Source organism: Rhinolophus sinicus, linkage group LG07, assembly GCF_036562045.2.
Source record: "Rhinolophus sinicus isolate RSC01 linkage group LG07, ASM3656204v1, whole genome shotgun sequence".
Lineage (NCBI taxonomy): Eukaryota > Metazoa > Chordata > Mammalia > Chiroptera > Rhinolophidae > Rhinolophus > Rhinolophus sinicus.
In genome coordinates, this window is record NC_133757.1 from 120,041,088 (window position 1) to 120,066,599 (window position 25,512).

The 25,512-nt window shown below is 35.8% G+C and overlaps 2 protein-coding genes across 8 annotated transcripts in view; both read right to left on the reverse strand.

Moving 5' to 3' along the window:
- Positions 1-4,196: 4,196 nt before the first annotated feature.
- LARP1B (La ribonucleoprotein 1B) overlaps positions 4,197-25,512 on the reverse strand; it is an 87,070-nt gene continuing 65,754 nt past the window's right edge. For 4 of the 7 annotated variants that reach the window (XM_019749018.2, XM_019749017.2, XM_019749019.2 and 1 more), the window contains 7 exons: positions 20,796-20,965; positions 20,235-20,341; positions 13,758-13,918; positions 13,226-13,370; positions 8,276-8,385; positions 7,031-7,158; positions 4,197-5,461 (listed from right to left, as the gene is read on the reverse strand). In XM_019749018.2, coding sequence (XP_019604577.2) covers positions 5,216-5,461; positions 7,031-7,158; positions 8,276-8,385; positions 13,226-13,370; positions 13,758-13,918; positions 20,235-20,341; positions 20,796-20,965 — 1,067 coding nt within the window. In that variant the 3' untranslated portion in view covers positions 4,197-5,215. Of the gene's footprint in view, positions 5,462-7,030; positions 7,159-8,275; positions 8,386-11,778; positions 11,837-13,225; positions 13,371-13,757; positions 13,919-20,234; positions 20,342-20,795; positions 20,966-25,512 lie in introns of those variants that run through there. The other 3 variants (XR_002138897.2, XM_074338533.1, XR_012498224.1) reach the window with 3 other exon arrangements.
- LOC109456619 (glutaredoxin-2, mitochondrial) lies at positions 16,583-20,225 on the reverse strand. The gene is given in 2 exon segments (XM_019749022.2): positions 16,583-16,964; positions 16,967-20,225. Coding segments are annotated over 2 exon segments (390 nt in total). The 5' UTR covers positions 17,202-20,225; the 3' UTR covers positions 16,583-16,809.

The following is a 25,512-nucleotide window of genomic DNA, read 5'->3' on the forward strand; positions in this document are numbered from 1 at the left end:
GAACTCGAGCATATTATAAGATAAATCAATTTTAGGAAAGAATACTTATGGAAGTTGAGAATCTGGAAGTGAACTCCTTTAAAATGATCTGTGCCTATATAAACTCCTCTGACCGTATGTATTCCGGGCGTACCCCCAATCTGAGGAACACCGCGTTATGCCACAGCGCCTTGACTACCCAAGCAGTTTCCAAAGTGTGGTTTTTCACAAACTCGTAGGGTATTCTGATGCCTCCCTTGGTCCTTAGACTACACATTCTGGTTCATGGAAAAAGGAAGTGAGTGGCACTGGGGGAGGTCACTGCAGTGCCACTTGAGCCTGGGAGAGGCACTGGCCCCTGGAAAGGCAGATTCTCGTATCATATTTGGGGACTTGATATTTATGAGGCAAAAGTAACAGATCCTAGTGCTGCTGGGGAAACGTAACTGTTAACTGAATAAACAAGAGGAAAGAACTAAAAGTGAGACATTAGGATAGGTCAGATGCATGACCTGGTGACTGTTTCATGGAATCTGTACAGTCAGTGGGTTGGACTCAGTAGAAACAGCAGGATCTAAGTGCCCTACTATTTCTCACGTGGAGGTGAGTGAGCCACCACAAGGGCAGAAAAGTGTGATTTTATTATCCTAGTACAATGAAACAATGACAAGGAATCTGAATTTTCTTTACAAATTAAATGTTTTTACTAGATTAATTTCGCATGAAGATTTAAAATATTTATAGCCTATTGAAGGAAGTATGTTTATGTACCTAAAGATAACTTGTGCAGTGCTTAGTCCGCATAACAGCTGGTGTTTATTGCGTACTGCATGCCAGACATTGTGTTAACCGCTTTACATGTAATCTTTAGAACACGGAGAGGTAAGTGCAATTTTGTAGATGAAGGACCGTAACTTATGTGAGGGGAGCCTGGATTCAATTCATGTTTCTAACAAATCACTTGTCTCTAGAGGAGTGGTTCTTAAACTTGTTTGGGATCATAAATCCTGGTAGTTATTTGATAAAAGCTAAGGATTAGCTCCCCAAAAGAACCCACACATATATAAAATTCTACATACTAAATTTTGGGGTCTCACAGACCCTCCCGCTCAAAGCCCTTCTATTGACTCATTAGAAGTCAGCCTTACCTTAAAATTATTATTAATATACTGAAGGGCATTCAACTGGAAACCAGAAAAATTTAACGTTAAACATCACAGTACTGTGATTATGTCCATGTTGTGATGAATGTCTAATGTACCTTCAAGTACCCTGAGAAAAGTATTCAATTTTGTAGATTTGGAACATTACCTGGAAAAAAACAAAATCAAAACAACAAACAACAAAAATTCTGTCTTTTTTGAAACTGAAGCAAATATATACATTGATAAAAAACCATTCTGTTAACCAAATCATGTCTTAATTGGCCTAGACAAAAACATACTCATTGCAAAGAATTCAGAAAATTGGTAAAACAGTATAAAGCTAGAGTTTCTTCCTGTTAATTAACTGTGTGGCCTATTTTCTTCAAGCTTTTTTAAGACTAGAATTATCATTATTTCTGAACAGTACTATAATTATTTTCAGTTGACAATAATAACCCTAGAGTAACGCAACACTTCTAAGCATATTTTGAATAAAATGTTTAGTTTAGTTTTTATTTTACCATATCTAATTGTGGGAAAACATAAGAGTAACATTTAGTGTTAAGTGTCAGACAGGAGCCATTCACCAACTGCTGTGTGATGTGGTGGCAGAGCTTACTTACATTAGCCAGACATCCAAACAGATATATCTTACAATTTTCTTGCCTTGTTTACATTTTGACAGTTCATCACAAATAATGCTAAGGAAGTACTTCAAACTTTTAAGTGAAAGGACAAAATACCAAAGCAATAGTATTTTTTAAATTTTTAACCATAACACAAATCTTAATGTTGTTACTGTATTCATTTACTAATAATAATTAAGCACAAGTTAGCATTGCCCTAACAAGGTAATCGTGAATTGTTAGGAATGCAAGAGTAATTGATATAATTATATATTACGAGATGGAGTGAGAGTTCTCCAAAACTCTCTCTGTCTCTCTCTGTCTCTCTCTCTCCTCTCCCTCCCCTTTCAAGCCTAGAGCTAACTTATTTCACTCTGCCATCTAGTGGTGATATAATTAGGTATTACTCTATTGAATGTCTTCTAGGCAAGAATAAAATAAAGCAGTTCACAAGAGCTAAGAAATTAGTTAAAAGGCAAGATTAAGTACAGAAAGGAAAGTAGTAATATCGTTTAGCATAATGGCAAGGAGAAGCATGAAGGAATGTCAAGAGTGGAGTCCCAAACTGGCAAAGCAAATTTAAAAACTAAAAATCTATTTGAAAACTAAAATATCTATTTTAAAATATAACTTTCGTCCTTAGTTCCTTTTAGTATAAAGAATTCCAAACACAGCTTCAACTATTCCTTTAAAAGGATAAGTGGTTTGGATTTAGACATTTTAACGTTGCCTTTTGTATATAATAAAATTAATAAAACTACAAAATCATAAGGAAGGAAGCATCTAAGTTCTCTAGGGACACATCTAAATTTGGGGTAAGGCTGCTTAGATTTATAGTCAATAATGTTTTTATTTTCATTGAATAACACTGTTTTTATTTGCTTGAGTTTTACATTTGGAATTTCTTTAAAAGGCATACTTTTTAAAAATTTTACCAAAAATTTTACATACCATGTCAAATATACATAACAAAATTAGAAAACAAAGGGTTAATATTCTTGAAAAATAAAAAAGCTCTATAAATCAGTCAGAAAAAGATAAACACTCCAAAAGGAAAACATAAAGGATATGAGCAAGCCATCTACAAATAATAAAGTTAATAAACAATAAAATTACTCATTAGTAAACTGATGAAAATGACAGTAATAATATTAATACAGTACTTTTTGCTGCTCAATCTATCAAAGAGAAAGATTTCTAATAAACGGTATTGTTGGTGAGGATGTAGGAAAGCAGATGCTGTTGGTAAAAATATAAACTGTGTGACCATGTTAAGAGTCTTTTAAGTGAGAATACATTTTTACTTAGTATTTCAACTTCTAAAAATTTATGCCAGACAATAACTCAAAGTCTGTGCACAAAAATTTATCTGTATGGATATTATAGATTAAATTGTTCTTTATAAGAGCCCAAACTTGGCCATAATAGATGATTAGCTAAAAGTTTAACAATAGATGATTAGCTAAAAAAACTATTTAACCACAAATATTCATCTATATGCTGGAATACTATGGAATTTGTAAAAATCATGGTATAGAAATATTAATGACACCAGAAAATTCTCATCTCTATACTGTGAAAAAGTAGGTTATAATGCTGTATGTATAGCATGATACCAATTTTGTTTTTTTCCTTTTTAAAAGGTACTTTATTTTCTTCTTTGTGCTTTTCTAAATTTCCCAATGTACACATATCACTTTTACAATCAAAATAAGATGATAAAATTACTAATTTGTTAAACACCACAAAACTCTTGATTACTGTATTTCATATAAAATATACAATTTTCCAATCAAATTTACACTTGCATATGCAGGTGAGTAGAAATAATTTTAGATTAAATGCAGGTTTCAGATGTATGTGTTCAACACAAAAAGCATACTGAAAAAACGTTTTGGAGCATTTCAAGAGACAACTTAAAGGAAATAAGCACGGTTTGGAAATTTCCCACTGAAAAGACAGAGCTATATATCCACTTAAGAAAACATTTTATAATTTGTCATTCTAATGCATTACCTGTTTTGCATTATCTTTCCAAGATATCTAAGTAAAATTTATTTTCTACATGTTCAAATTTGATTGTTTAAAATTAAAACATGAAAATGACCTCCCCAAGTATTAAATATTATAAAACTGAAAATTATCACTTATGCATGGGAAATAACGTAATGAAAATTTTTTATTAAATAGCCCATTTATCCAGATGACATTGTATGTATTTCAATGTTGTCATTCTATAAGAATAACACACCAAAAAGAAAATAAATTAACTTTGTGTATTAAACCAGCTGCTATTGCCAATACAAGAAAATGTATATGCTATAACAAAAATGGATATGTTTATAATTGAAACTTCATTCATTGAATGGAATGGTTTTCTACTAGCAAAATTTAAATATTACAGCTTTTTAACTATATTCTAAACAAAATTAAAAATCCATTCAAATAATTTAGAATAAACTTTATTTTTTTAATTCCCAGAAAAACTGAAACTATCATTTACACCAGTTTCAACAGCAATAAAAATTAGAAATCAATTTGCTATAACTCTTGAAAACACTTATGAGCATAAAACAAAACTAAAAGAAACAAAAAGGACAAACTAAGTACACCTTTAAAATTGAAGATAATCTGTGACATAGCCACCTATAGATGTACAAACAGCAGATGCATTCAAAGCAGTGCAAGATTTAATTAATTTAGGACAATATTCCTACCAATCCCAACTCAGTTTTCATCACTTTCAATTACTTGTGCAGGTTTATATACAGTCACAAAAAGTAAATCACTCCTAACACAAAACCAGCTGATGCCAATTCAGAACACTCCACACCAACACAATAACTATGGAAACCCTGAGGTATAACTAGCGAGGAAAAAGCAAAATCCAGCATCCAAAGTGTGTATGCTTCAATATAACTGCAATATATTTCTACTGTTGTAAAAAAAAAATTTTCCTGTAAACTATACGTCTAAAAGAAAAGCAAATGTATCATTTCATATTCATTTTTTGAGTTAAAAATATACATACATAATCTTCCTTTGTTTTTGAGAAGTTCAAATATGAATTGATAGTTGTTGGGTAATTGAATTCTTTAAGTAAGCTCTATAGAAGAGATGAATACAATATACTATATCTTCTTTAAGAAGTATGAGCTGAAATGTTAGGCATTCCTTGTTGTTTTTGTATGTAAGGAATGCTGTTCTTGTAAACAATGGCTTTGAAAAAGAAATACTGAGACCAAAGTACATTACTAGAGGAGCTCTATAAAAGGTCAGTCGCCAAAACTATCCTTGTTTGTGAAATCAAGGAAATCGTTTTTAGAATTTATCTTGCTAGAAAAAAAAATGCTACCACTTTTCTTCCCTTTTTTTTTTTCTGATTATCACAAACATCAGAAGATTTTTCCCAAATAAATACTGATGTAAATGTTGATTTCAAGGGCAAACAACTTTCATAAGCATCTATTTCTCAGACATTTCACCATTTGTGGAGACTGAGGCAGCAATGTTCTGGTGTGAATTGTCACTGGACTCCTGTGCCATATTCCTTCTGGAAGAATTTATTGGGACCTGAAGCTGATTGGCAGATGCAGGCTTAGCAGCATTTAGTGACTTTGTGGAGGAATTAGATGGACCTCGATGACGATTACTCTCCGAACCAGAAGAAGATGAATGTCTTTTTCTTCCAAATTCCTCACAAATAGGGGGCTGCAAATTATGAAAGACATAAAAGACAACACACATAGTGATGATTATACTATTTTTCCTCCCTTTAAAATCCAAGGCCAGACTTTTCCAACAAAGAGAGAAACTGTTGGCACTTCAGTAGATTTTATTAGTATAACAAAAACGTAAGAGCAACTTAAGGTATTAAACTTAAATGCTCCCTCCAACTACATCAGCTTACTAGTATTTTTTTCATTCTTTCAATTCAACAAATGGGCTTGAACCACATAGTAGGGTATAAACATAATGCTGGGTTCCTAGCCTCCAAGAAAATGTTTCAAAAAGGCTATTTTCCTTCTTTATTCAACTTCTGTCACCTGCAAAGCATTTATAACTCTAGTCCCTTCCTCAGCCTAAACTCCTATCCTAAGCTTGTTTAACTGGTAATGTTTAATAGATAAATGAAAGCAGCATGGAGGAAAAAAGAGACTCCAAGTCAAATAACCTTTAGCAAGTTTAAAGGTTGATCTGGGACAAGGAGACTGGAGGGCATTATTGATGGCACTAAATTTAAACACTTTCAAACTTTAGATATCCATAAAGCTCCCAAATCCCCTCAGGCTGAAAGCAAAGAAGGCAGGCAGTGGAAAGGTATCCTGTATTCAAAAAAGTCAGCTTTTTACTCATAGGCCTTCCAGTTAGAGAGAGAGCCCAGAACAATGCACCACCAGACTGATATTTTTATTTAAGGTAAGACTGTAACCTCCCTCTCCAATATTCCTGAATTCTTAGCTTCCACTCAGATAGGGCAAAAGTCACTGTTATAGAGCAGGGACATCTTTGTGACAGAACTGGCTAGGCCACTCTTGAATCATAGTTCTTAACTCCAGAGACAGGCACTTGTATTAACTCCATCCCTGGACAATCAAATCCATTTACATAAAACTTCAGGAGAAACAAATTACAGTACTTAGCAGCAATGGACCTAGCCTTCCTTCTGCTCACTTCTCTTCTGCTCTTTTTGACTCTCCTTTTTTCCTTATTTTTCTTTTCTTCCTCCTTTTTCTTTATCTTCTTGTGTTCATCCCATTCTTTTTTCTTAATGCTCTCCTTTTTCTCTTGAAATCAAATTGTTCAAAGCCTACTCTGCTGTCTCTACATATGCATGTAACATATGCACGTAACATTCGTGCTCTGATTTTATTTCCAGGGACCCCTAAACCCACGTTACATCAGCATATCTTACAAAAACTATAGGATAAAAGTACACAAAAGGGGAACAATTATTAAACCGCTAGTGAGAGGTTGGTAACATATCCACATAAAAGTTACTAAATCCAGAATATGCTTAACTATAGGGACATGTCAAAATTAAAGTAAACTGACAATTGCACAGTGGTTATGTAATATGTTAACATTTGGGAATTCTAGGTAAAAGTTTATGGGAAGTCTCTGTACTATTTCTGCACATGCTTTAAAGTTTGATTTCAAAACTGGAAAGTTAAATTTTCAAAATAAAAACTGAAAACTGTAAAATTAAAGTTAAGGAAGTCACTGACAGCTCAAAATATAAGGGTAATACGAAGAATACAGAGGAAAGAAAAAACTTACATCAACGCGGAAGTCTTCTAACCTCTTAAAGCTACAGAGGTATTCCTGAAGTTCTGAGTCAATAGACTGTGTCATAGATTTAGAATATTTTAGATAAGCCCAAAACTTCTCTAATCCATACAGCTGACCTAATAAACAAAGAACATACATGATAAATTATACAGAATTTAAAAAAAATGATTCATATTGAACATGATCCTACCAGCAATAAACCATTTATCTGCCAGTATACACATTATTTAGATTTTGACAATAAGATATTGTCATGAATAATGGCAGCTAACATTTATTGAGCATTTGTTATGTGACAGGTATTATTTAAGTGGTTTATTATGTATGAAACTAATTTGAAGCATATATACAACTCTGTGCTTTTGTATATATTACTGATGAGTAAACTGAAACTAACAAGATTAAGTAACCTCCCCAAGGTCACACAGCTACTAAGGGGTAGAAATGGGATTCAACAGTGGCCAAGACATGGAAACAACCAAAATGTCCTTCGATAGATGAATGGATAAAGAAGTTGTGGTATACATACACAATGGAATACTATTCGGCAGTAAGAAAAGATGAAATAGGGCCATTTGTGACAACATGGATGGATCTTGAGATTATAATGCTAAGCAAAACAAGTCAGACAGAAAAAGCAGAGAACCATATGATTTCACTGGTATGTGGTATATAAACCAAAAACAACAGAAGAAGACAAATAAATGAGAAACAAAAACTCATAGACACAGACAATAGTTTAGTGGTTACCAGAGGGTAAGGGGGAAGGGGGGTGGTAAACGAGGGTCAACGGGATCAAATATATGGTGATGGAAGGAGAACTGACTCTGAGTGGTGAACACACAATGGGATTTATAGATGATATAATACAGAATTGTACACCTGAAATCTATGTAACTTTACTAAATCTATGTAATTTTACTAACAATTGTCACCTCAATAAACTTTAATTGAAAAAAAAAACAAGAAATGGGATTCAGACCTTGGGAGCTAGTCCAGAGCCTGCACTGTTACCCACAGTGCTACTCCCCCATTCCAAGCACACCGACTGATGCTACATAGAATTTTTACGTAAGGGAACATCAAGGGAATAATGACAAAATACAACTCCATAAAGAAGTTTTCTTCAATGGCCTGCCCTGAAGAAAAAAGTTATGAATTCCCTATTTATTGACAGATTTGGATTTACAATTTCCAAATTAAGTTACTGTTTTGTTTTTGTTTTGTTTTTACCAGATTCATAGTCTTTTTTGGTTTCTTCTTGGAAATCCTTAAAAATTTCTCGTCTGAATTTTTTTTCCAGTCCATAACTGTAAAACCTGAACAGACATTCTAATCCATACCTGTGGAAAATAAAATGTTTATAATGAAATTTTTGCTATGACAATGCCAACATCTCATATTTAGCAGTACTGATACAAGCAAATATGGCATACATAATCCCAAACAAAAAATAAATGTTTAAATGTATGTCATTTTTCAAATGCAAAGGTTTAGCTGAAGTGGTGATTAGTAACCCATACTTGGCTTCACTATTTTTGGTGGCTCAGCCATAGCACCTCCTGGAGGCACACTGGGAATCCACAGAATGAGAGAGGGACCTTGGACAACTAGAGTATGGTTCTTTGGACAGACAGACAGAGGATCTCTCCCTGGTATTTCTGAATAACTGGTCAAAAGATTTAATGACAAATTGGGAATATTTTAGATTTTTCCAAACCAAGGCTTATAATGGTGAATTTGTGCATGGCATTAAATACTCTTGAACATAATCTTTACTCTAGAGAGATGAAGACCAGTCTTGTGCCTTAGACCCTAGGTATGGTTGACACATTCAACTATAAAGGGACAAACCTAATTAAATGGTTCCTAAGAGATCCTCCCTGCTTTAGTTATAAAGTACATTTAACAAGACACATTTTGCTAAAAGAATTGTAATCACTACATAAAAATAAATTTCCTTGTTTCCACCTATAACTACTTAGGGAACCTGAGACAAGTTGGGGACAGTGGATCAGCAAACTACATGGGCTCAACCTTCAACTAACGGTGATGAGCAGAAGCCGTGAAAGCGGACAAGGCCAACAAGACAGCAGTAAAAGGATCATGTCTAGCTCCCTCAACTGCATGTCACAAGATTCCTCAGTTAGAATCCTCAAGGCATTCTGCGTGCCTCAGTGGGATAGAGGCTACAATGTCTTCATACCATATTGTTGCCTAGCTGTTATTCACAGGAAGGTGTGTGTGTGTGTGTGCACCAGCTATTTAGATGAAGAGTGACAGTCCAGAAAAAGAGCAAACTGCTGAGAGAAACGTAGGACTACCGACTCCATACCTATAAACCAGCCAGAGCTCTTTGCTCTGGTAGCCATAAGCGCTGCTGTCCTTTGAGCTTGTATGACAAAGGACTAAAAGAACACCAGCTCAGAATAACAAATCTGCCTTGACACTCCTTTTACGGGACCGTGTCTCATGGTATCAGTGGTTCTCAACCTTGGCTACATATAAGACTCACCTGGGGAGCTTTTAAACAATACTGATGTCCAGGCCCCACTGCAAAGCAATGAAATCAGAATCTTTTGAGGGTGAAGCCTATGCCCCTTTCTTTCTGGAAAGCCGAATTGAGAACTTTTGGTTTTATCAAGTTAATGACACGTTAGAGGAATGTTAAAGTTCTCAGCTTGGTACCAGCCAATAGACTACTACAATTTTGGGATTTTTACTCTTACATTTTAGCAAACTAAAGACCAGAAGTATGACATTTACAGGAGAACTTGAGACCTTGCTCCCAAGCATATGTCATCAGTCTGGCTCAAACAAACTCATAAAAATTCTTTACATTTCTACAAAAATTATGACATTAATAACACAACTCAAATATGCAGCGTAACTGCTGGAGTGAAGAGAGGAGACAAATGCCCAGCCTCGTAGTTGTCATTTACTCACTTCACTGTGAGAAAGATTCAAGGCTGAGAACCAGGAAGAACTACATTTGAATTGTAGGCTTGTAAGTATATCCCTATAAATGGGGATAATAATATCGTTTTCAAGAACAGATGAAATAATATTTGTAAAGCATTTAGACTATAATTGGCACATTGAAGATATGTAATAAATGTTATTTCTTTCCTTCCTTTTGGAAACCATCTTACTGTTACTTTTAGTCAATGGATATATTAAGTAATGATCTTCTTCCTAATAACAATAACCATTCACTGAGGACTTCCTATATATTAGGTAATATGTTACCCCCTTTACATGTTTTGTTTTGTTTAGTCTTTACACTCACCTTATGAGGATATCTACTATAATTTCTGCCACTCTGTGAAGAACGTAAAACTTACAGGGATTATAATTTGCCAAGATTACAGTAAATTAATGGGCTACAACTCAAATCTAGGTCTGATTTCAAAGCTTTCAGGTGCGTAAGCACTGTGCTATATACACTTCCTAAGGGATAGCTAATCCGGGCTAGTCATGAACATTGAAGAAACAGCCCCCAAATTATAAAATGGTATTAAAAAGCTATTAGAAACATACATACAGGAACACAGAAGAGGAACTCCCAACCTAGACTTGGGTAGGAATGGGATCAGAAAAGTTTTTAGAAAGTCCAGAACAACAAACAAATTTTTTGCTTAAATAGCAAAATATGCTGAAATTAATTATAACAACGGCTTTCAAACTTCTCTAAGTTCAATAGTAAGGAAAATATTTTGTGACCAAGTAAACACATTACTCATATATATTATGTGTGTACATAAGAGCATATATAAGCTTTTCAAACTACTCTTAAATTTTTATGTATGTATGAACTATAAAACAATTTGACCTTACTCTATTCAGTACAGTCTTACTATATTTTATTTTTTAAAGCAAGTCAGAGCCACTAAATTGATTTCACAACTCACCAATGGGTAGCAAACCAGAGCATGGATGAAAACAAGATCAGAAATGGCAAAGTCAGCCTTTTGTGCCAACTCTGGTAACCTGGCAGTAGCTATTAAAGTTGTGATAAGAAAGACTATAAATCTGAATTTAAGAACAATATTAAACAATGCTGGGATTAGAAATGTCAGTAAGAGACAGAGAAGAGGAAAATAGGGGCACACGTGTCACGTGTCTGTCATTCCTCATCAAGATAAAGATTCTAGATGAAAATAAAATGGGCTTTATTTTTACACAAATCAGGGCAAATGCAATTTTTTTGTTTTCAGAAAAATTTACTTGCAGCATCTTTTTACCTCTTGAAGATCCCAATATCTGATTAACAACATATTCTTACTTGAGACTTACAAGAGTAAGTCTTGTAAGAACTTGAAGAAGGGGTAAAGTTAGGAAATACTGAGAGGGAAACGATTTTTCTTCTTTATACTACTTCTCCCTTCTGTCTCCCTTTACCCAGGAATAAACAGCCTACATAAGTTCACTCTAGGTTCCTCTCACCCTCTTGTTTGGGTCTCAGCCTACTGGCACTCTCAAAAATCCCTCTAAACACTCTTCAAGGAAGCAAGGTCTAACCTGGACAAAAAGAATGAGTTAGAGGGAGGAATAGAGAACAAGCAGAGATAAGAAGAACACGTACAGACGTCTGGGGAGCACAGGTCACTCAGAGAACACGTAGTCCAATACCAGCTGCCTAGGGGACTAAGAGTAGGGAAAAACGAGATTGGAGAGGTAAGTCAGGAGATAGCATGAGAGGCCTTACTTTTTCTTGGTTCAAGGAGTCTTAACAACTGGTTTGGCTCCAATCATGTATCAATTTGGGGATGCACATGCACATGCAAGGGAAGTCTGTAATGGTGGGGCAAGAAAGAGAAAAATCTCTCTTGTAGATTTCATTTGGCCTTTGTGCCAGCCCCTAAAATGGTCCCAAATGATCCCACTTCCTGGTATTCACCACCTTGTACAGTCCCCTCCTACACTGTACCAGGGTGGGTCGATGAATAATGCAATATGGCAGAAGTGATAGTACGTCACTTTCAAATATAGATTATACAAGACACTAAGGCTTCCACCTTAGAAGTTCCCTCTTTCCGAGAACACTAGCTCTGGGTGAAGTCATGCTGTGAGATGCCCTATGTGGTGGGGAATTGAGGCCTCCTGTCAATAGCTATGTAAATGAGTGTGAAGAGGGTCTTTCAGCCTGAGTCAGGTCTTCAGACACTGCAGCCCTGCCCAACACCTTGACTGAAGTTTCATGAGAGACAGAGCAAGAACCACCCAGCTAAGCTGCTCCTGGAGCCTTGACCCTTTGAAACTGTGGACTAATAAATGTCTGTTTTTCTTAAGCTTCTGAGTTTTGGGGTGATTTGGTATGCAGCAACAGAAAACTAGTACAACCTTCCCTCTGGTTATGTTGTCCTACTTTCAAAGTTCAAAATTGGGCTACTTTTCAATACTAGTTTTTAAATTATTTTTTAAGAACTCCCTCCAAGTGAAACAGTTTGGAGATTCCTTAAAAAATTAAAAATAGAACTACCTTATGACCCTGCAATTCCACTTCTGAGTATTTATTTATCCAAAGAAATCCAAAACACTAATTTGAAAAGATATCTGCACCCCTATGTTCACTGCATTATTTACAATAGCCAAGACATGGAAGCAACCTAAGTGCCCATCAACAGACGATTAGATAAAGAAGATGTGGTACATATATATAATGGAATGTCCGTCAGCCATAAAAAATGAAATCTTACCATCTGTGACATGAATGGACTTAGAGGGTATTAGCCTAAGTGAAATAAGTCAGACAGAGAAGGATAAATGCCATATGATTTCACTTATATGTGGAATCTAAAGAATAAAAAAAACCCCAAAAACAACAGAAACAGACTCATAGATAGAGAGAACAAACTGATGGTTGCCAGATGGATGGGAGGAGGTTGGAGGGCAGAATAAAAAAGATGAAGAGAGCAAGAAGTACAAATTAGTTGTTACAAAATAGTCACAGGGATGTAAAATACAGCATAGGGAATACAGTCTGTAATATTGTATTAACTATGTATGGTGCCTGGTGGGTACCAGTCAGGGGGATCACTTCATAAATTACATAAATGTCTAACCAATGTGCTGTATACTTGAAACTAATATAAAATAGTACTGAATGTCAACTGTAATTGAAAAATAAAAAATAAAAATAAAAAACTCCCTTTAGTGTAAAAATATGAGAAAATATTTGACCTGTAATTTTCTTTTGCATCTTCCCAAGCAAGTTGTTTAAATTCCTCATACATTTTTTTATTGAAGTGATCTCTGAGGAAAAAGGACCAGAAACGAAAGAGGGTATTCATTTCTTGGGACTGGCCAATTCCCAAGCGTTTTCTCTCTGGAAAAAGTTAAAATAATACAACATGTTTTACTAAAGGTATTTATTAAAGTCAAAACAACAGATGTTTTACATAACTTAAAGAAATCTGAAACATATTAATCCTCAAAATGTATTTGGGTCTCTTCTAAACAAAGGACACATATTAATCCATTTTCTGACTCACTGTTTAAATTTAAGCATTTGTCAGTAGTGACAAGTAAACTTTGTTTCCTAATGTGTCGAAGCTACAAAACACACGAGTAAAGAATATATATAAACACATTTATCTGAGGTAATTATAACAAATAAAAGAATATCTTAACCTGGTTAGTAAATGTCACAATTTGAATTTTTGGAATTATATTTTAATTTTACATATAGTTACGTGAAGGAGAAGCATCTTACCACTTAGGCATCTTCGACGATACTTGTGATACACTTGTTGGGTGAAGCCATTTTCCTTCAAAAGTTCATGAGAAGGGTGCTGGAACTTAGGGAAGGAATGAGGAATACATCCAGAGCTTCCTGCTAGTTGTGCACCTTCTGAAGGTGAAGCACTTGAACTGCTGTTTGAGTACAGGGGAAAAAAGGCTTCAGACTGAAATATCAAGAACCAAGTGTTCAAACCAGTTTGTTCATTATTGAGAGGCTGAGCAGTGGAAAAGACATTAGTCCCCAAAACTCTCAACTAATGACATACGGATCTACACATGCATTGCTATTTATGTTCAACATGCAGGCAAATTCAAAAGTTAACAAAAAATATGGTCACAAATTATCAAACTAAAACAATAAGTAGAAGCAGATAACTGAATAATTAGCTTATTCTTCTTCCAGATCCATTATTAATTTAGTTTAGATCAGTTCATTTTTTTCTTATGGTACTGGAGAAATTTTCAATTTTCATGAGTAACCGGCTAATGATGTAAATTGAATATGTGGAAATAAGGAATAAAATCTGGCACAAAAGCAATAATTTCATTATCCCAAAGAGATAACTGCAATTCTGTAAATCAATTCCACTTCTGAACTATTTCCTAAACCTGTCTCTTCCTTTTCATTTCCATTCCATTATTCAAATTTAGGCTTTCCTCTTCTTTCACTTGAACTAACTGGTCTCCTTGTTTTTCCATTTCCCTCCTCTATCTTGCAACCAAAGTGATCTTCCTAAGACATTGATCTAAACTGGTGGTATTCAATGTGTGTTCTATGGATGCTTGAAGGAGTCCTCAAGAACCTTTCAGAAAGTCTGCAAGGTCAAAACTATTTTGAAAATAATACTAAGATACTGCTTGTCCTTTCACTAAGTTAACATTTGTCCTGAGAGTACTAAAGCAATGGTATATAAAATTGCTGATGCAAATTGAGACAGTGGCACCTTTACTTACTAGTGATTGTATTATTCCCTACTGTGCACTTGTAATTTTTTTTAAATGCCAGTTTCAACTTAAGATGTCCTTAATGAAGCAAGAAAAATAAACTTAATGAAATCTCAACCCTTGTTTACATGTCTTACATGTGTGACAAAATGGGACAGAAGCTTTAGTTTTACAAAAATGAACAAGTTCTAAAGATTTTTTTTTGCTGTTCTGGTTGTCTGTTTTTTGCTACCTTATCTTCTACATCGCTGGTTGGATCCTCTGCTTCATCCAATCTACTGTCAATTCCCTGTAATATATTCTTCATTTCCATTATTGTATCCTTCATTTCTGACTGGTTCTTTTTCATGGTTTCCATCTCCATTTTTATGAGATCATTGAACATTCCTATAACCAGTGTTTGGAACTGTGCACCTGATAGACTGCTTATCTCCGTTTCGCTTATTTTTCTGGAGCTTTGTTCTGTTCTTTCATTTGGGACATGTTTCTTTGTCTTCCCATGTTAGCTGCCTCCCTGTGTTTGTTTCTATGTATTAGGTAGGGCTCCTATGTCTTCTGGTCTTAGCAGAGTGGCCTTATGTAGTAGGTGTGTTGTGGGGCTCAGTGGCACAGTTTTTCTGGTCACCTGAGCCACACGCTCTAGGTGTGACCCTTGTGTGGGTTGTGTGTGCCCTCCTCTTGTAGTTGAGCCTTGGTTGATAATTGCACATCAGTGGGAGGGATTGACCCTTGGGCTCACTGGTTGTGAGGACTGGCCTTGACTACAGTGGAAGGGTTATTATGCAGGGGCTGACCCTACAGGGCAGGACCTGCCTCAGTAGGACTCTGGTGCCTGCCCAATCCGCCCCTTAGGTGTGTCGTACTTGGAGACAGCTAGGTGATGCTCCAGCTCATTTTGAAGCTGGCCACTGGGGGTGCCAGCCCAGGACCACCTTGAAGGGGATCCACTGTAGGTCTACTTCAGCCACAGACCGTGCCCCACCCAGGGCCACCACCTAGTGGGAGCCAGAAAGAAATCCACAGATGTCTGCCACTGCCGGTGCTGTGTTTGGAAGCACCTTTGAGAGGCTTCCAAGGCGGCTGCCACTACTGCCGGCTTATAGCTGCTCAGCCAGAGGTACAGGACAAGCTCAAGCCAGATGCTGCCTGTCTGGGTTCTGCAAACCTTTGAGAAACCCTAGGAAAGTGCAGCTTGAGCCAAGGCTAATGGCCACTGAAAGCAGCCTGGGTGTGCCCAAAAGTTGGGTGGGGCCAGGTCTCAAATTGCCAGGGCGTGGCAAATGAACAGTGGAGACCCAGAAATGACAGCTGTCTGTGTTTGCGCACAGAGAAGGGGGAGGGCTCAACAAAGAAACAATGGCCTCCACCAGCACCGCCAACCGGGAGAAAGCTGCCTCTCCAGCTCCCGTCCCAAGCCAGACAACTCAATTCCCCACCTTGTGTCCCTGCCATCCCTCCAGCTGCTGCCCCAGCCCAGAGCGAGTGATTCTACTGGTGGGTAACTCCGCGTGCGGTCCCTTTAAGAGGAGCGCCTGGGAGTGCAGATGCACTGTCTCAGTCATAATCTCCACTGGTTTTCACAACCAAAAATTATGGGGACTTCTCTCCCCAGCACTGGAACCCTGGGCTGGGGTGGGACTGGGAACTCTCACTTACCTAGGAGATGGGGGGACCCCACAGTCAAAATATCCCTCCCAATCTTTAATCGTCACACAGGGATGTGGGACCAGACTGTTCCACGTCTCTGCCCTTCCTACCAGTCTGGAAGTAGCTTCTTCTGCATGTCCACAGTTTAAAGACTTCAGTTCAGCTTGATTTTTACGCAATTCTCAATAATGGTTGTTTTGTAGATTAGTTGTAATTTTGATGTGGTTGTGAGAGAAGGTAAACACAGCGTCTACCTTCTGCGCCGTCTTGGTTGTCTCCAATTGTTGTTTTTTGTTGTTTGTTTTTTTTTTTTTTTTTTTGAGGTTTCCACAGTGATTTATTGTTCATTGTTTTTATAATGTTTTCATAAAGATAATTCTCATATTTAAAGATCCGCAAACATTGAAAAGGCATCATCAGGCATTATCACTTTAAATAACTGGCATTTTACTATCACTAAAATTCTTGTTACTTTCCTTTAAATAACACTGATGAACCAATGGCAGCAATTTCCCTTCTTCGTGAAGCCTGTGAGTGTCAGTTGCACCTCCAATAAAAGTTCCATTGACAAATATTCTTGGCACATTCTTTCACCAGTCATTCTGTAAAGAGCGTCTTGGAACTGGCTTCCGTATTCAACCGTGTCCAGTTCCACCACTTTGCAGTTAACATTGATGTCATGGAAAAGCTTTTTTGCCATTGTGTAGTAAGAACAAGATGTTTTCAAGAAAATCACCACACAATTATCAGAAATTGTTTCTCGGATCTGATTCACAGGAGGAGTTACTGGCTTTCCCAAAGATGATGACATGCTGTTCCCCATCCCGAAGGGTGCCCTGCCAAGCCGGCCTACCGAGACGCTCCCGCTCTGGGTCCTGCCCCGGGTGAGATGTGTCCCCACCAGCGCCACGTGGCACCAGTACCTGGTCTGACCAGTTGTTTTTGAATGTCAAAAAAAAAAAAGGACATTCAGACAGTGGGGAATGAAACAATGGCCACCAGACTCTGTGTCTGCACCTTTTTGATCAGAGGCCATTACCAGCCAGGACACATTCAATATTTGGAGGACAAGGTCTTTATTGCCCATCCTGGCTCCAGAAAGTCACACCGGAAATGTGGGTTCTCAACCTCCTAATTGCCTGTCACAGAGCTGGGGGGAGGGACATGGATAGCTGCTACCACACCAAAGGCTTACACTGACAAATATTAACCTTAATTACCCGACAAGGTTTCCCCTGAAAGCTTTAAATGTTAAAATAGATTCTACGGTTCCAAAATAGTCAATGCAGACAGTTTCTGCCAATATAATTGTTGTCTAAGTGGAGACACAGATTCCTGGTCCTTCTCACTCTGCCGTCTTCCCTGACATTACTCTTGAGTGGTTTTCTTTAATGTGATTTTTTAAAATTGTATACTAAAATATGTCAACATTTACAAGTCTGCATAACCTAGTGAATCAATTTTTCCAAATGATCAATATACGGCTTTACAAAAGCATGCATAAGCAAAGATCCATTCAAAGTATGAGATAGTCCAATGTATGAGTATGAAAAATTCATTGAGTATAAAAACGTCATTGATATGATTTCAGATTCTACATTGCAACTAACTTTTAAAAAACTACCACCTGTTTGGTTCTGGTATAATATCAAAGCCGAATACCTACAATTATCTGAAAAGCCGCAAAATACTCCTCCCTCCCCTGGATGTTATTCCTCTATCTCAACAAAAACAACAAATTATAAAAAGATTGAATGCAGAAGTAGATACGAGAATCCAGTTATCTTACACTAAGCCAAACATTGAATAAATTTATAGTATTTTTAATTATTAACACTCTATTCAAGAAATATGCTTTGAAAAATATATATTTCACTAAAAAACTGTATTTCATAAAAATATAACATTTTATAAATGTTATTTATGTTAACATATAATGGTTTATTATTGTTATTTTTAAATGAGTATTTAAATTTTTTCAGTTTCACTGTTTAATTCAGTAAATTATATAACTCCCATAAACAAAAGCTCTTTGAGATCTTCAATAATTTTTAAAAGTATAAAGGGGTCCTTAGACCAAAAAGTTTGAGAACCATTTAACTAAATCATATCACTTTTGCTGCTCAAAATTCATTACCTACAGAATAAGCCCAATTGTCCTAGCACAATATTCAAGGGCCTAATCAAACCCTGACTTATTTTTATTTTCTTTTTTTAGTTTCAGGTGTACAAAACATTAATAATTAGACATTTACACCCCTCACAAAGTGATAACCCCGACAAGTCCACTACCCATCTGCTGTTGCACAAAGCTATCACAACACATCACGGACTACACTCCCTACGCTGTACTTTCCATCCCGTTACTGACTTTTTACAAAAATCATTTCTGATATTCTCATATCTTAGGCTCCATATACATGTAACTTATTTGCCTTGTGCTACACCATCATGCATTTTTTATATTTCTGGTAACTTTGCTATTTCCTCCATCATAAACCCTCTACCTTCTTATTTCCCACTTTGGCCTATTGATATGTTACTCATCCATCAAGGTCAATATTACTTGTCCAAGCCCAGTGAAGTTTCTCATGACACCCCCAGTTGGGATGAATCTTCTTGCCTTCCTCATAATAACTGTTTTGAACATATGTACACTATAATTATATCTCAATCAGAAATACCTCTTCCACTAGACTGTAATCTCAGGCAAGGCATAAAATACATCTCTTACATCTTAATTAACCATTCCACCAAACACAGAGCTTTTCATATAGTAGGTATTCAAAAAATGTTCTGTAGAAACATGAATTGAAGTTTAACCTGCCTATGAGTTAGCAGTGCTGTACTTAATCACCAAACCGCAGGAAAAACTCCTTTTCCCTACGTGGTCAATTATTTTCCATGTAAATTTCCTAGGCTAATATCACTTTGCTAACCACGCAAAACCAGTTGAAATTTATTTGCCAGGAATCTCTTGGTAAAGGATAAGCCTGCTTTGAAATGTTTCCATAAGATTAGAACCATTTAAACCAAATAATCAGTGCATATTCATGCCTCCAACATAAACCAGGGGAAAATTAGAAACATTAAGTTATACAGAGTAGTTCTATACTCAATACCATCTGTTCACACAAGATTACATAACGGCATCCACATGGGGAAGGCAGTTTCAGTCATGTGGCCATTTACTGAGTACCGACTATGCCAGGCACTAAAGTTCTGTCATCCGTGAATTTACTTTCTGAAGAAGACACATACAAAAATTTAAATAATGCATGTAAAACATTTAGCAGAGAGCCTAGAGCATTACTGAAAGAATGTGGTATTAGCTAGCATTAAATAATCTCACCCCGATAACTATACCATCACTGACACACTTACCACAAAGAACCACAAAAATAAAGAACTTTCAACAGAAGGGGCAGTGAGAGGTAAAGAATTCCCTGCAATGCGATTGAAGCCAAAGTCATCTGCTAAGAAATACAGGGTACAGATAGGACTCGGGAGCATCCCTCCTGTGAGGAAGTCAATTAGAGATTAGAGAAAAAATTATGGATGACAAAATATCAGAAATGAAGAACTCCTTGAATGGGCTTATCAGCAGACTGGATGCAGCTGAGGAAAGAATCAGTAAACTTTACTATAGGTCAATCAAAATTATCAGAAAAAGAGGAGAAAAAAAGATCAGATTATCCAAGAGCACTTATTTCCCTTCCTTTGGTTCCTTTTTATTATTTTCATTGTTCTATAATTTGCTAACATATTAATTTTAAATATTTCCAAATATCTAATTAATAACTGTTTTCAACAAACTTAAAATCAAGAACAAAGCAGTGTTTTACAAGTACGGTACCTGCCAGAGGATGTTCTTGGCCTGTGATCTCTGGAATCCATTACCCAGCCTACATGACACTCTACAGGGGGATTTGTGCTATGTCTTGTTTTTCTCTTTCTTGGACTCTAAAAGGAAAGAAGTTCAACATTGCAATCACTTCCAGTAGTGTGAACCTCACAAGTAAAGTAAAACCCTCTGACTGTAAACCAACTCAAATATTTTCTTACTGTGGATGACACATTATGAAATCATATGAAGTCATAAAACTCAAACATATCACATACAAGCTACAAAACTTACAAACAGGGCCTGTGGCTAGGTTTCAACACAAAGATGAAAGGAACTACAACTTACTGAAATTCTTCATTACACCTCCTAATCATCTTTAATTACACTACCCAATTGTAAAGAAGTTATTCTTTAACCTGAGAAAACATCACGATGGTAAAACATCATTTTTAAATGAATTCTTACAATTTAAAATATACATTTTTTAAAGTGGCAGAAACTAAAAAGTCTCATTTTGTAATGTTAAAGGGTACAAAACGAAGGCTTTATATTCCTGGTTGTTCTGTGTACCTTAACATCAATGGCTTTTGGTTCTTTGACAACAGGATAAAATCTTGGTGTTTTGTTTGGATCTTGTAATCTGGGCGTTCGAGGTGTTTTGGGTATCCTTGGAGGATAAATTCTAGGAGATTCTGGAACTGCTGTTGGCAATGAACAGGCCATTGTTGCCGAAGATGTTTCTGAAAAACAAACAATTTCTGAATTAATTCATCAGTAAAATCTGCAAAATAAAAAGTTGTTAAAAGTGTCTAGATGCTAGGAAAATATGTTACTTAGAAAAGATAATTCTGAAACTCTAGTTTCAAAGGATTTTTTCATTAGAAACATTTCAAATATATAAAAACGAATAAAAAATAACAAACACTTGTCTACACATCACCTAGACTTACTGAATTTTAATTCTGCTGTTATCTGTTTGACTTTTTAAAAAGAAACATAGGTTTGAAGCCCACTTTGTAACCTTCCCTAATCACGTATCACCTTTCCTCCTCAGAAATAACTAGGCTCTTAAGCTTGACATTTTTGTTATTTTTATCTATTACACATGTAATAACGTTTTGCATAATTAACCTTATTACATGGATCATTTTGAAAGCTTTTTCATCAATTATTTTGTGACTTGAATATTCAAGTTCTATTTGCATACTTTGCTTTATTCCTATCACTGCAGAATATCATGCGGTTATACAAACATATCAAAATGTATCCATTCTCCTAAAGAGCCGCATTTATGTTATTTCCATTTTTTTTTATATAATCAACAATGCTGCAACGAACATTGTTGAACATGTCTCTTTGTAGAGGTGTGAGCCTTTCTCTAGGATTTATACCTGAAATGGAAATGCTGGCTCAATGGCAAATGCATCTTGTGACTTACTGAATACTGACTGCCAAACTGCTTGCCATAGTGGCTTCACTCACTTATAATCCCACCAGCAGCATGTAAAAATCCCAGCAATGTCACATCTTGGTTAAGACTGGGTTTTGTTCAGACTTTTAAATATTTCTCCATCTCACGGGATTTAAATGGTATTTGCAATCCCTTGGTTACTAGTTAAGTTGAGCATATTTTCATATGTATAGTCATTGCTCAGATTTCCCCTTTCGTGAGCTTACCATTCATATGCTTTGACTATTTTTCTACTGGGTTCTCCTACTTATCAATTAGGTAGTGAAAATCCTATGGTAAGCAAGCACATGACTCAAGTAGCAGTGTCAAAAATGCAGGCTCCATTTCTGTATGGTTTTCCTTCAGACTTATCAACTTTTTTGGTTCATACAATAACTTTCTGTTCAATCATTCAACCATTATTGAGTGCTCACTATATTCCAAGCACTACTCCAGACACAAGTTTGTATCTCACACACTCAATTACCTAGTCTCTCAATTACCTGACATCTCTCCTCCCAATCTATTTTCTTTACTGTTACCAGAATAATTATTCTGAAGAGCAAATTAGGCCATTTCATATTTCTGCGTAAAATCTTCCAGTGTTTCTCTTTTGCCTCTAGCAGAAGTCTAGGTTCTTTATCATGAAACATAAGACTTTCCTGTTTTTGTATCTCTGCATTTTATCCGTTTATATTGTTTGATTAAAATTTATTTTTTTTACATATCATCCCATTAGATGCCAAGACCAAGTCCCAGTGCTTCCGTGAAAGCAAGGGCCACAACCTTGTATTAGTATGCCAGTGCCTACAAGGAAAAAGTATATCCCGACCAAATGACTGATAAACTTAATTGAATTGTGTTAATGCTGTTTTTCCTTGTACTAAAAACATATACCATCTCAAGGATAAAAATATGACCCTACAATAAAACTTATGGAAAATCCAGTGCCTTTGTAAAAGATCTGGGAGCAATCACAACCCAGAAACAGTAAGCTTCCTAGCAACCAGACTATGGTCTCTAAATTCCATTTCCTGCTGATCCAGTCTCCAAACAAAGTCTGGAGCACAAACTATAACATACGCTTGGGAAATCTTGATGCAGAAAGCAATGAAGTTAATAAAGAAAATACTAGCGTAGTCCATGAGGACACAACAGCAAACTTTAGGGAACCCCACCAGTAAAATGAAGTAATCTGACCACTCAAAATAATAACTGAAATTAATTGAACACATCAAGTAAATAAGCTCCATGAGTTCATGATGGCATTTTAAACCTTGATCATATTTTTAAGTTGCTGGAGTGCCAAAACTCATTATTCTGAAAACTGATAAACTGAATACAAAGAAAGAAACAAGTATTTATCCTTCTTTTCCTATAAAAATTAAATTTCAGGGTAACCAGAGTCAATACAAGAATATTCTTTAAAGAACTGAAGGTAAGAAATACAAAAGGAATGACAAAATTAGAAAATCACTAGAGTAAGTCCTCAACATCATCTACAGGTTTTGTGACTTTAAGCGAAATAACATCTAAGGAAACCAACGTTACCACAGGCTAATAGACACAAACAAGAGTTAAGTCCCTACAGCATCTCCTCAACATTACAGCAACAAAATGTTGAATGAAATGACATTCTTTGAGGACTTGCTGTGTATTGCAACTCTAATGAAATTAGGGATATAGGGAATATTCACCTTCCCATAAGTGACTGCTTTAAACCATTTGGTAAAACGTTGAAGGGAGACTCAACAGCAAAGACATGATCCATGAAAGAAATAACTGATAAGCTGGACTTATTTAAAATGAAAAAGGTTTTCTCTGCAAATGACACTTCAAGAGGATTTAAAGATACGACACAGCCTGGGAGAATATATTTTCAAAAGATACATCTGATAAAAGTCTGTTATCCAAAATGAACAAAAAACTCTTAAAAGTCAATAATAAGAAAACAAAGATCCCAATTTAAAAAATGAGCCAAAGATCTGAACAGATAGTTTAAAGAAGATAATACAGATGGCAAATAAGCAAATAGAAAGATGCTCCACACATCATATGTTATCAAGGAAATGTAAATCAAAATGAGATACCACAACACACCTATTAGAATGGCCAAAATCCAGAACACTGACAATACCAAATGCTGCTGAGGATGTGGAGATACAGGAACTCTCATTCACTGGTGTGATTGCAGGATAGTGCAGTCACGTTGGAAGACACTGAGGCAGTTTCTTACAAAACTAAACACACTTACCATACAGTTTAGTAATTTTCCTCCTTAGTAGTTACTAAACTGAAAACTTGTGTTCACACAAAAACCTACACATTGATATTTATAATGGCTTCATTCATAATTGCCAAAACTTGAAAGCAACCAAGATGTCCTTCAGTACGTGAGTGGATAAATAAACTGTGGTACTGCATCTAGACAATGGAATATTAAGCAGTGCTAAAAAGAAACAAACTATCAAGCCATGAAAACACATGGAGGAACCTCAAATGCAATTACTAAATTAAAGAATCCAATCTGAAAAGGTTACATACTGTATGAACCAACTATTAAACATTGTGGAAATGGAAAACTATGGAAACAGTAAAAAGATCAGTGATTGCCAGAGGTTGGGGTTGGGAGGGAATGAACAGGCAGACCAGAGGACTTTTAGGGCAGTGAAACTATTCTGTATGATAGTAACATGGCGGATACATGTTATTATACATACGCCTACATCCAAACCCATGGGATGCACACCACTAAAAGTGAAACCTATGTAAACTATAGACTTCAGGTGATATTTAAAGCAGTGAAAAAAAATGGTATGTATGATACTAATGATGGATATATGTCACTGTACACTTTTCCAAACCCATAGAATATACACCACCAAGAGTTAACTCTAATGTAAACTATGGATTTAGAGTGATTATGATGTATCAATGTAGATTCATCAATTATAACCAATACCACTCTGGGGTGAAATATTGCTATGGGAAGCAACATTCTTCACCAGATGGATGATGGCTATTTGAGTTGGGGGCTTGAGGTACATGGGAAATCTCTGTACCTTCCTCTTAATTTTGCTGTGAACCTAAAACTAAAAAGAAGTCTTAAAAAAAAAAAAAGTGGAAGGGAAACTTTATGATGAATGGATCAGGCTGAGACATTACATGATGATAGAAAGTAAACAACTCTTCCCAAGAAACAGCCTTACCACCAGAAAAGTAAAAATCCTGAATATATTACATCTTCTATATCTAAATACCAGTTCCTAAGAAATAGAGGAGATAAATGAACATATTAAATGATATGAAAATACAATGAAGTAAATCACAAGAAATCCTATGACAAACTAACCAGTTTCTTTGACAAATCATTAGCATGGAAAAACAAGAGAAGAGAAATGATTACAGATTAAGAGTGACTTAACAGTCCTATTGATCAAATGCATTGTTTGGTCCTGATTCAAACAACCAATGCAGAAAAGATATATTTCATACAATCAGGGACAACCAAACATAAACTGGGTAGTAGATAATATTAAGAAATTAATGCTAATTTTACATAAAATGGTATCATGAAAATTTGTATATAACAGTTTGCAATATACAATGCATATTTACAGAAGAAATGATATGATGTTTGAGATTCAATATGAAATATCTTGTTCGAGACGGGGAACAAGGAACAGATGAAAAAAGAATAGCAAACTATTAACAACTGTTGAAATTAGGTGAGACAGGTAAACAGGGGGGTTCATTAAACAGTTCTCCCTTGCTTTTACTTATACCAAACATTTTCCTACTAAAAAGTTAAGTTTTATTTCAGTTTTACATTAATTT